Source organism: Protomyctophum parallelum (assembly GCF_964188405.1).
Source record: "Protomyctophum parallelum genome assembly, chromosome: 18".
NCBI lineage: Eukaryota > Metazoa > Chordata > Actinopteri > Myctophiformes > Myctophidae > Protomyctophum > Protomyctophum parallelum.
In genome coordinates, this window is record NC_139716.1 from 29,994,474 (window position 1) to 30,006,456 (window position 11,983).

Here is an 11,983-nt window from a genome sequence, read left to right on the forward strand (position 1 = left end):
TAGTGAAGTGTGCGCAGCTCAGACAAGAGCGCAGCCGATGGTCAGTGGTTTGGATTGAGACGTCATCTTGGGATACGTTCACTGGCGTGTGCAATTAATTTAAAAGCTGCACAAAACCAAATAAATGCAGTGGATTGTTCCTGAACGGTGGCGCTTTCGGTGTTTGCGTCTACGTGCACGAGCGGAGTGGTTATTGATGCGATGGTTTGAAGAAATTGCTTTAAATAAGAGAATAACTATTCGATTTAAACTCTTATTTTGATATAATAGCAACAAGCGGTGTACCCGGAAAACAGACTGCATCCAATCACAACACATGACCGTTCTAGGTTGTAAAATAACTTCTGTGATCACAAGTAATAATAATATTAAAAGAACCTCAGTTCCAGTTTTGCATTATAAGGGTAAGCTGTAACCGTACGCATATTAGTTAGCCCTAAGCCGTAAATTCTGCCGTTTTAACATTAAAATCCTGTTTTGCCCATTCATAGGACCATTGTTATTTTGTGACATTGCTTCAATGCTTCATCCTGACATGATTGTGATGTTGCTTCATGCTTTGCAGTAATGTGTGATATATTAATTATCGCGTACAGACTACAGTGGCATACTGTATATGACAACAGAACAACATACTGCCGAGCATGAATAGAAATAATGATTTTACCGATCGGCATTGAGGCAATCAAAACTACTCCACTTGGAGGACAATGAGTACAGTCCAGAAACGTGCCCAGCAACCTCTGCCCTATATAATAAGTTACTATCTGATCATCACTGTTTCTGATCTCGGGGTGATGTTGAGTAGTGTCAAATCAGATCCATAATATAATATCACTGTTTGTTTTCTGTTCAGGTGATGTTGAGGAGTGTCTTTAGGGGCCTTTTGACCAATCCTGTCACTGGGCGTAGGAACATGTCTCAAACTAATCTTGCCGGAAAGGTTGCCATAGTTACTGCTTCTACAGATGGGTAAGAAATAAAGTGGTATGGTGCAAAGCAAAGCAAAGTTACCATGTTTACCCAGGGTAACTGGACTAAGCTCAAGAACTTGTTTACAGCCAGACCCTACTCATAGAACATTTCATGGTAGGGGTTCAATGCCTTGCTCAAGGGCATTGCCTTGCTCAAGTGGTCATTTTAACGTGCCGGTCCGGGGATACGAACTAGCGACCTTCCGCTATCAAGACCGCTCCGCAAACCGTTCGGCCACCGCTGCAACGTGCATATGCAGCCTACATACCTGCACCTTTTGTCAGACTGGACCTAACAAACAATAGCACAACTTCACTAACCTTTACAGAAAACTATACTATGAGTCACCAATAATGGCTTATTTTCACCTCAGAATCGGCCTGGCTGCAGCCCAGGCCCTGGGCCACAGAGGGGCCCACGTGGTGGTGAGCAGCCGGCGCCAGGCCAACGTGGATAAGGCCGTGGAACTCCTGCAGAGCCAGAGCATACAAGTGATCGGGACCACCTGTAATGTTGGCAAGAGTGAGGACCGAGAAAAACTGGTTCAAATGGTGAGGCGCATACTCAAGTGGTCCTGAAATTTAAACCACAAAGACCACTATCTAGGTGTGTTCAGTGGTTGCTTGCCGCTTGTATTACTGGACCTAGTCTTTTGCTCTGTTTTTAAAAAGTATAATTTAAGCCTATTGCTGTGTTTCCTTAGACTCTGGACCAGTGTGGAGGTGTGGATATCCTGGTCAACAATGCCGCAGTCAACCCTTTCTTTGGAAACATCTTGGATTCCACAGAGGAAGTTTGGGACAAGGTACAATTATTGTGAACTTCTCTTACTTTGGAAATGCATCCCCCATTCTTCCCTGCATTGATGTGTGAAATGGTTAATGCTGCCATGCTGGTAGAATGTACTGAGGTTAAATAGTAGTTGAGCTCCATTCCTCCCTGTACATTCTAGATCCTGGATGTAAATGTAAAATCAGCCTTCCTTATGACCAAACTGGTGGTTCCTCACATGGAGAAAAGAGGGTGAGAGAAAGAAACATGTCTTTGAGGAGACCATCTAAAAGAGGGTTTTCTGAAACAACTACAAGTTTTGTATATCTTCCAATTGATCTTTACATTTTCTTTCAGAGGGGGGAGTGTGGTGTTTGTGTCATCTGTAGCTGGGTACCAACCCATGCAGGTTAGTATGTGGCATACACATAGCTAAAATGTGCTGCAAATTTAGAAAAGATCTATGTAAAACATTGTTTCTTTGTATGCTCTCTATTTGTTTTTTTAAACGAGCACTTGTACATCCTGGTTTCTTAGGCGTTGGGCCCTTACAGTGTGAGTAAGACGGCATTGCTGGGGTTGACCAAGGCACTGGCCCCAGAGTTGGCTCATAGTAATATAAGAGTCAACTGTGTAGCCCCCGGAGTCATCAAGACCCGCTTCAGCGCTGCGGTACATACAAACACACACCTTTATCCTACACTCTAGAGCTTCAATGTTTCATTTAAAACGTTTTATCAATTAATTCGTCTTTTCTCTCAGTTATGGCAAGATGAAGATGTTGCGGACGAGTTCAAGAAGCAGCTTTGCATCAAAAGGTATTTCTACATTGTGGGATCTTTCACATGATCCTGCTGCCTGCACTGTCAGCATTTGGTTAGTGGTATATGATGACTAATATTTTTTTCTTCTGCCATTCAGAATAGGAGAACCAGAGGAAATTGGTGGAGTGATTGCTTTTTTGTGCTCGAAGGAGGCTTCTTACATCACAGGGGAGACCATCACAGTTACAGGAGGGATGAGCTGTAGACTCTGAATCTGTAGTTATGTCAAAACAATATTTGTACTGCAATTAGTACATTTATATTATTTCCAGTGTTCAGCATACATGAGCATTTCCTTTAAGAAATGGCTCTCATCCCATTTACAATGTTGGGGGAAATCTCATCCTGTGTTGTAGAAACTAAAAGATGGCAGGTGGGAAATGCTGGATTTTTCTGTAATACTGATCATGCCTTACTGCCAGTTTTCTGGATATAGACATATTTAAATGTTCTTAGTCTGAAATGGATCAAAGCGAAAAAGATGAACTCTGCCTACTAATCACATCTATAATGCTCTACACTAGAGTGAGCTTGGATGGAATTAAGATGGAGGGCTCACTATTTTTCAGTATGTCTTGTTTAAAAAAGTGAAAGTGGTGATATGTGTGTGTGTGTGTGTGTGTGTGTATATATATTCATATTAAAAAAGATGGCTCACTGTCTTGAGCCTAATTTATAATTGGTCATACAAGTGTCACTCACAAAACAAATACTTTTGGAAAGCAATATGAAATACAAATTAGGCTTTAGTGTCAGCCGTTTGGGCACTACTGATTTCAGTTTGAGCTGTCCATGCAAAATGTAATTGACTTTTTAATCTAAAGCTTCCAGTGAAAAATGGATAAATATCTTGGATGTAAATACTGCCATTGTCTGATAAAATGTTAGGCTTTTTCAAATAGGAAATAGTAATATTGCTCAAGACTGGTGGTCAAGTACTGTGATCCATCAATGATTGATATCTTGTACAGTGCATAAGCATAATTAGATTTCACCCAATGATATAAAATATTTTATTGTATAAAAAAGACCACACAAAACATGGGATTGCATTCTATTCCCAACTTGTATATTACTAGAGGTTCACTCATAGTAATATACCAACAATCCGACACAGGGGTAAGGGGTTGACACTATGGCAGGTAAATAAAAATGTTGGGACATGCTTTGGAGTTGCCCAAACTGCAAGTGCACATTTGCTATAAACACAACACGAGATATATAGCTATAAACACAACATGAGATCACTACACTGGTATTCGGTATCGGCCAACACAGAAATTGAGGTATCGGATCGGAAGCAAAAAAAGTTTATCGGGACATCCCTAGTAAATATAGCTGCATAGGGCTGTCATGATTACAAATTTAAGCTGACGATTGTGATTAACAATTTCATTGTTTTTGGTATTGAACATTGTGGAAAATATGAATAAAGAATACTATACTATAAAAATAATGCACAAGGCAGATATGACAAATAACTGATATTCAATGTTATACTTAAAAATGGCAAAAAAATAAATAGTGGAAATGGCTGATCTGCTATTTCAGCTTTTTTTAATGTGTGAAACATTTTCAACATTGAAATGACAAAATAGTGATGATTTCAAATAATTACAATTAGATGATCATGTAATAATTGTAACGGGCCTATTGCACAAGTTCAAAGTTCAATGCATATTAAAGGTTTTACTTCTTCAGAATAGGCTAATATGAAGCAGGTTTTACTTCTTGAAAATAGGCTAATATGAAGCAAATTACATTTGGTGACGTGTAATCAACATCATACAAAATCTCAGGTCAAACTCACTGAAATCCAGGGCAGAAACTAATACATTAAAAAAAACAATACCACCTGGTAAAGTCTTTAAAATCATGACCGCCCAACAGTCTGGTGAAGAAACACTTTAAGACTCAACGCTGGCTGCGTCTGTGAGTTGGAGAGGACCAGTTCCTCCTAGTTAGCCCAGGCATCCAAAACTCCCTCAAAGTCGGCACGTAGGTATCATGTTTGGTTTTGAAGTAGCGCTTCACAAAAAGCTGAGAGATGGAGAAAATCATTAAGCACACAGCACGGGAAAGAATGGTGTACATTACAATGACCTGGATTAAGATGTGCCTTAACATACCCTGTCTTTGAAGTTCTTTGTGGCCTCGTCTTCAGAATCTACTATGACGTCGTCCTCAGCATCTGTTGGAGAGAATGTCTATAATAAGACAAGTTGCCTACTCCCATTCATTACCACCACCACCAACACATCCACAACCTCAGGCTGCCTCTCATCCGCCTTCCAAGTCAGCCAGTTACTCCACTCTTTAAGAAACTCTTTACCCCTCTGATATAAAAAACTACAGACCTTTATCACTCCTTTGCTTTATTAAAACTCTTTAACAAAATATTTCCAACCAGCACTGAATAACCTTTTGATCCCAACCAATTCAAGCCATCCCACGACACAGAAACGGTGCTTCTAGGACTCCGCGCTGCCTTATTAATAATCCTTCTAACTAGACCACAGGTGGGCAGCATTTACTTCCAGAGGGCCATACTGACTTCAATAAAATGAGCAAAAGGGCTGAAACTTGAAACAACATAGTGCTGAATATTAAAACTGCATGAAAGTGGTAGACACAAACGGCTGACCTTTTCTTTTCTTTGGTGTATACTGATGTTACACTGAAAATATTACATGTAACAATACTCCTGTGACCTGAATACAGCATCCATGACTTCAAGAACTTTACAAAAATTGTCCACGACCAAACATTTTGCGACAAATTATGGAAATGCAGCAAAGGCTGGATTTAAGTGTATTTTAAATGAGGCATCTCAGACACGATCACATTCCCTACTTACTATAGCGCTCCTCCACACATCTGCACTATAGATGTTAAAGGAACACTACATTTCAGGAGGACGTCAGGTCAGGTGGCTTGGTTTGATATTAAACGAGTGTCTGGCTCCCTCCTTGCATTACTGAAGCTGAACAGTTGCAAATGTGTTGTCGCTTTCAGAGACTTAAATAATCAGCTGCTACACCCTATTGGCTCCCGTTAAGAATTGCAAGTGAACCGGTTTTATTTCTTAAAACTCACCCGTGTGGTTTCTGTGATGGAGAGAGGGGGGGCTGCTCATCACTGGTGATACTGGACGATTCCTAATCAAACACATTCAATCATTATTACAATAAAATGAGATAATTTCAATTGTAAATAGGTTTAAGGTAGGTTAAGTTGATTTGTTTAGTTAAAATAAGTTAAATAGCTCTATATTCTTAGCCTGGTTTCCAGCCTGATTCGCGGCGTTCCGTGATTTGTTCAGACGTAGCAAAGTGACAAAACAAATCACAGAACGCAGCGAATCCGGCTGGAAAACAGGCTACTATATTCTGGTAATCATTGCTAATTTGCTACATGTTTGTTCAGTAACGGGAGTCTCCCAGTCTCTCCAGCTCTTTAGTAAACAGAAACAGAAAATGCATTTTCATGTCAGGATACCAATGTTGTTATCCAATCAGTAGCGATAACTCACAGTCTGACATAGGATACAGATTAAACAAGAGAAATTGAAAGTGATGAACACTAGAACACTACATTTTAAGCTGATGAATGTGCACTCTCTTCCTGATTGGCTGAAAAGGTATGTTTTCTATTTAAGACCTTTGTTACTGAACAAACACTCTAGCATAGAGTGTTTGTTAACTATAATGTCTATAGTATCAGAATATAGAGCTTTAACCTTAACAAAAACCTTTGTTTTAACCAAACAATATCACTTACTCTAGCTCTAATGTAGGATTTTGTTTTGCTTGGGTTTCGTGCTGGTGTTGCACACCGAAAATAGACGATCAAGAACTTGTTGATATAATATTTCAGTGTGTGACACTGACACAGCACACAACCACGTATAAACATCGCACATTATGAATCATTATGTCAACATTGTCAGCAGGACCATGTGTTATGTCTTACTCTTTATCACCGAAGTCAGCAAGCTCCAACTCGGGCATTCTGGTGTTGCTATCCTGGTTCGCCTGCGTACGAGTTGACTTCCTGCTTCCGCCTTGTGGTTGCCCGACGGCGGTCTTCTTTGCTTCACTATTCTGACTGTCAATTGTGACGGCAGTCTTCTTTGCTTCACTATTCTGACTGTCTATTGTGACCGAAGACCGCTTGAGGAGAACTTTGGGTGAACCCAACAGACAAGAGGTCACAATGCGGTAGAGGGATGGATGTTCAGGTAGCTTCAGTGTTTCCAGACCCCGCTGGAGCATGTGGTTCCTTAGTCGCTCTCTGCTGGACTCTTTTTCCCTACCGCTCGGCACACCATTTCTTGCACTCCTTTTCATCCATTTCCTCTGACTTCTTGTGGCCCTCCCCACCTCCTCCTCCTCCGAGTCAGATTCACTTATATGGGGTTGTTTGCGTTTTGCAACATTGGTTCCTTTTGGTGCTCCCCTCTCTGCCTCTTCTTCATCATCATCCCCTCCTACTCTACTGTCCCCAGACGTTTCCATCTGTCTGACCACGGTGAATTTGGAGCTCCCCTTTTGTTTACATTCCTTGTTGGTCACGTGTAGTGACCTTGCCAATATATCATCTCTGGCTTTCGTTTTATTGGATTTGGATGCCATCATGGCTGGCACATCTTCATTGCATATCAGTCCTATTACAGGTGTTATAAAGGACGTCTTGTGATGAGTCTCTGACACAGGACTGGAGGTGATGGACGTTGATGATGCCGTATGTTGCATTTTTTGATTTGAAGACACTCTCCCAGAAGGCGGAAGGGAAAGTGAGGTCAGGATACAGTCTCCCATGTTTTGAGGAAGAGAAGCTGCAAAGATTACGGAGAAGATTAAAAAACAAATATGGGTAATGGCCAGTGGTTTGGGGTGATCAAAACTAGAGCTTAAGATCTCTGCCCGAACCAGACGGCCAGCCAGCAGCAGTCTCATCACGCTTACAGAGAGCCAGCTTACAAAGTCAGCTAAATAGATGTTAACGGTCATCTTTCTTCCTCTAAATGTTTTCTACTGCCGTCTGCTGTGGTTTTCTAGAATGTCTCTGTATAGACAACGGTTTCAGATAAAAAGCCTTTAGTTTATAAATGGGAATTAAACTTTCGTGGATTTTATAGAATAGGCAAAGAAAACTGCCGCTTGTTTTGATATCAATTAGATTGCGCGGTGGAAAGCAACATTGGATAATACATGTCCACAGCCGATCGTCGGGGCAATGTGGACCTGGCTTTACAGTGTCTATACAGAGCGACTACCCTGTAGTATTGTGACAGCACCAGATTGCTAAATCGGGATTGGAAGTTATCCAGTGTCCCCCCCTTTTAGATTCTGGCAATGGACCTGCATTGCATGTCATGCCATCTCTCCACCCTGACTTTCCTGTCACTCTTTATGGTCCCGTCCAAATAAACTCTAAAAATGACATGAAAATAGCTTAACGGGATATTAAAAGTTAAAACGACACATAAGGTGGTCTTACTGTCATGTACTACTGTGGAATACTATACCGTATACTAGTCTCTTTGTTGTGAATAACTAATTGAACTTGAATGGATTTTTTAAAACACACACACTGAAAATATGAATTAACGTGTACTTAAAAAGGTATGCGTCTGTGTGTGCCTGGCTGGTGGCTCAGCCAGGTAAGTGCACAGACCATAGATAGAGGAACTATGTTGTCTCGCAGGTCTCTTACTGTATATCTCTGTCCTTAGTCTCTTGTCCCTATATATACACTGACCTGCACCTAGATTTCTTATATCCTATGAGGCATACAAACTATTAGATTGTACCTGCTGTCTCCAAGTGGCCCAGACAGGCCTGGTGCTGGAGCAAAAGACTGAGTAGTTGAGGCTGGGTGGCTGCACGTGCACACTCTTCCAGGACAGGTGGGGCGGCACTGAGCCATGACACAGTCTGAAATCACAGAGTTCAGATGGTCAAACAGTTACTAAAAAGGAATTAACATACCGGTAGGTATTAGACTAGAGTGTTGTCGCATTATGTAATAATGTACATCATAGAAGCACCTGCCTAAAAAACTGGAATGAATATGGCAATAATAAAAGGGATGCAGCTGATTATACCTGAGCTAGGTTTGGGACTGGAAGCAGCTGGTCCATGCGGATTAGAAACTCCCACAGTAACTTCTCCAGTGCCTGATCAAAATGGGGGCCATAATCCACGGGAAAAATATCCTAGTAATGACAAGAAAATAACACTTTTGATGACATATGGTTATGGAAGTAGTTATGAAGTTATGAACAGTATATGGATTTGTCCTATATGCAAATGTTTTATTGCTACATTGAAAACATAGTGCAGCTTTAAGTAATACAGTACAATCCAAAAAAGAAAAAAAAAGTGTTATGGATAAAGAAAACACAATATTGAGATGCATAAATAGTAATACCGATACTCCATAAAAACATATTTGGTTGCCATTAGTAATTAATACAATTATTGGTGGGAAATAAGTATGTGCACTATGTACAGTACGTTTGTATTCATATTTTGAAGAAGGCTGACCTTGAAGAAGTGTTCTCTCTCAGCTGGGTTCCTTAGAAGCGTCTGAACAAACTCATGGAACGTACCGACCGTCTTCTCAATTTTCACATCCCTCTTCTAAAGACAAAGGAAATCTTTATTTGACTTTAGTCATTGTATTTACAAATAGAATGAATGAATCTCAAGAAACTTGAAATTGTCTGCACTTAAAGATTTGGCATACTATAGCATTCAAGAGTATTACATTAGGCAGACAAATGGAATGTGGTTTTGGGCCACCAATCTGAACTACCTTTTGATACGCTGACGATGAAGTTAAGGCTGCAGGAGCACGGATCCGTTCGAGGTGTGGGATTATCACCTTTGGTTCTGGATTATCACCACCACGACAAAGCTCCAAGATTAACTGTCAGAATGAGAAGAATGAGAACTAAACTAGCGCATACTGTACAAGGAACATGCATACAACACTCTGATTAAAGCAGTTTAAACTGTTTTAAGTGGTGACTAAGGTATTTCAGATTTAACAAGCATCTTGTCATCTTTGGGCTATCTAGAATGTGGCTTTACCGTCATACATACATACATACATACATATGTGAGCACATGGTTATCAATATTATACAATATACAACATTCTGATCATTGAAATTCAGTTGAAACAGGTTTCAAATTCAGTCACTGAAAATTGTTTTGTCACTACATTGTCATGTGTGTACTGGGATATATCGGCTAGTCAAGGTCTGTAGCCGTTAGTAGAATAAAAAACTCACTTCTTCCCCCAACACTCACCCGCGCTCTCAGGCCCAGTGTAAGCTTCCCCTGATGTCTGTAGGTGAGCAACCCAGGGACCGTCTCACAGGCAGACGTTACCATCTCCTCCACAGTCCCATACTGCATCACGTCCCTCTGCTTCACCACTTTCCACATGGCAGCAGACAGCAGACGGATAGGAGGAGCCAGGAGCCGCAGCGCGGAGAAAGGAAGGGTTGCATCTGGTGAAACAATCAACAATCAAGATGACGGGACATCATCATGTCCCTGAACTCAGTGCCGATACTAGACTAGACTTGCAGATTCATACAGTAGTTAGTTACACCTACTAACTACACCAAACAAAAGGGTGTAAATAGGCTTTGGGCCAGGGGCTCACTGCAGTCTCATCAGGACCGAAATTGTTTGCCACCCAAACAGACAAGTCAGACAGCAGGGTTTTAACAGACCCACAGTAGACATGAACAGTACACATAAGTTGACATAACACACCTGGCTGAAGAAGGTACCATAATGGTGGTGTCTGTGACTGTGCCAGCATGATGGAAGTTCCCCCTGGAACAACCTCCAGGGGGATTTGCTTGATAGGCGGTCTATTTGGTTTCCCACACGGGAGGGTTCGAATCCAGGGTGGTTGAGTTGCTGGTACACAGACAGAAACCAACGCACCACAAGTTGTGGACACCAGTGGTCCACAAGTGACTCCCGAAATAGGCTAAGTAAGTGCTGAAGTTGGTTACCTTTTGGGGCCGAGGATGAATCACATCCGTAATTAACGGTAACGGTATTGTTAGTTTGGTGGATCTAGTTACAGTACACTAGGTCTGTACACTAGTGAACTCATATTATATTAAGTTTTTAATAACACAGATCGGCCTAGACATTCAACCATATTTACATACCGTTTTCTGTAGTGTCGCGTTCCTCTGACATTTTCACAACAGTTGCGTGAACGTTTAGTTGCCCCGGTCCCGGAGATCGAGTTTATATACTTAACCGCAACTCAGCATACAAAGATAAAGATTTAAAAAAAAGAGCGTTTAATCGCTGACGTCTCGTATTCACCCAAGTTATTGTCGCAGATTGTGTCTGACATCTGAATCCTACTAGCTGAAGCTGCTGTTTCTACCCGGGCTCCCGCCTTCAACGAACCTATTTCGCAGTATGCTAGCTGTAGCACACCGAGCACTCCGAGCGGGAGGTGCTTAATTAATGTCTAGTATAAATGTGTGTGCTTAAACTCTAAACTCCGTCCACGCAGGCAACATTGGGTTTTGAAACGAGTACAACCAATGTTATTCTGGATATGACGTGTCCTTTGTGGCGCTCAGCTGTTTTTACCATCGTTCATAGTCCCTCCCCTCCCTATGCTGAAAGTAAACACACACGCACACGCACACTCACACTCTCTCTCACACACACACACACACACACACACACACACACACACACACACACACACACACACACACACACACAGGGCTGCCAACATTGGACTGTGAGATAATCCAGGAGATTTGTTTGGGGGGCCGGGGGCCTCCCCTGAAAACAGAGTAGATGAAATGTTCTGTGTTTTGGTGAATTTTGGGAGTTTGATACTTTTATCAGGCTTGCTTGCATTGGAAAATGATGGGTATACACGCAAAAAGGTAGGCCTGCAGAAATTGATTTGATGATTGAAGCAAGCACACACACACACACACACACACACACACACACACACACACACACACACACACACACACACACACACACACACACACACACACACACACACACACACACACACACACACACACACACACACACACACACACACACACTAGTATTCTACACATATTATATTAAGCCATAATAGCACAGCCCATCACCAGCAGAAATGTTACCAATGGGGGGTTTGAAATTGATGATTGAAACTTGTATTCACAGTTTGTAGAATGGGTACAGTTCAAACGATAGTACAGTACAGTTAAAATCAGAAAAAGCACTAAGACATGTTTACATCAGGGTCCTCCATTATACATACAAATACACACTTCTGTGTGTGTGTGTGTGTGTGTGTGTGTGTGTGTGTGTGTGTGTGTGTGTGTGTGTGTGTGTGTGTGTGTG

At 41.5% G+C, this 11,983-nt stretch overlaps 2 protein-coding genes across 4 annotated transcripts; one reads left to right on the forward strand and one right to left on the reverse strand.

Annotated features, from left to right (window-relative positions):
- Window positions 1–284: 284 nt before the first annotated feature.
- dhrs4 (dehydrogenase/reductase (SDR family) member 4) lies at window positions 285–3,232 on the forward strand. 2 transcript variants are annotated; one of them, XR_014570646.1, is made up of 10 exons: window positions 285–404; window positions 857–972; window positions 1,349–1,526; window positions 1,679–1,780; window positions 1,928–1,998; window positions 2,104–2,155; window positions 2,284–2,418; window positions 2,509–2,564; window positions 2,668–2,943; window positions 3,052–3,232. XR_014570646.1 is itself a non-coding variant. In XM_083788609.1 (9 exons), exons 2-9 carry the CDS (start codon window positions 860–862, stop codon window positions 2,780–2,782), a joined length of 822 nt encoding a protein of 273 aa, XP_083644735.1. In that variant the 5' UTR covers window positions 285–404; window positions 857–859; the 3' UTR covers window positions 2,783–3,232. The 2 variants fall into 2 exon arrangements, 1 of the variants encoding a protein (XP_083644735.1); XM_083788609.1 differs by having other exon boundaries at window positions 2,668–3,232.
- Window positions 3,233–4,254: 1,022 nt separating this feature from the next.
- On the reverse strand, window positions 4,255–11,009 carry tinf2 (TERF1 (TRF1)-interacting nuclear factor 2). 2 transcript variants are annotated; one of them, XM_083788808.1, is made up of 10 exons: window positions 10,777–11,009; window positions 9,893–10,095; window positions 9,393–9,506; window positions 9,122–9,217; window positions 8,680–8,790; window positions 8,386–8,509; window positions 6,543–7,407; window positions 5,667–5,728; window positions 4,700–4,761; window positions 4,255–4,610 (listed from the first exon to the last, which is right to left on the reverse strand). In XM_083788808.1, the coding sequence occupies exons 1-10, from the start codon at window positions 10,805–10,807 to the stop codon at window positions 4,485–4,487; spliced, it is 1,794 nt and encodes a 597-aa protein (XP_083644934.1). In that variant the 5' UTR covers window positions 10,808–11,009; the 3' UTR covers window positions 4,255–4,484. The 2 variants fall into 2 exon arrangements, with proteins under 2 accessions (XP_083644934.1, XP_083644933.1); XM_083788807.1 differs by lacking the exon at window positions 10,777–11,009 and adding an exon at window positions 10,367–10,490.
- Between the last annotated feature and the right edge of the window lie 974 nt (window positions 11,010–11,983).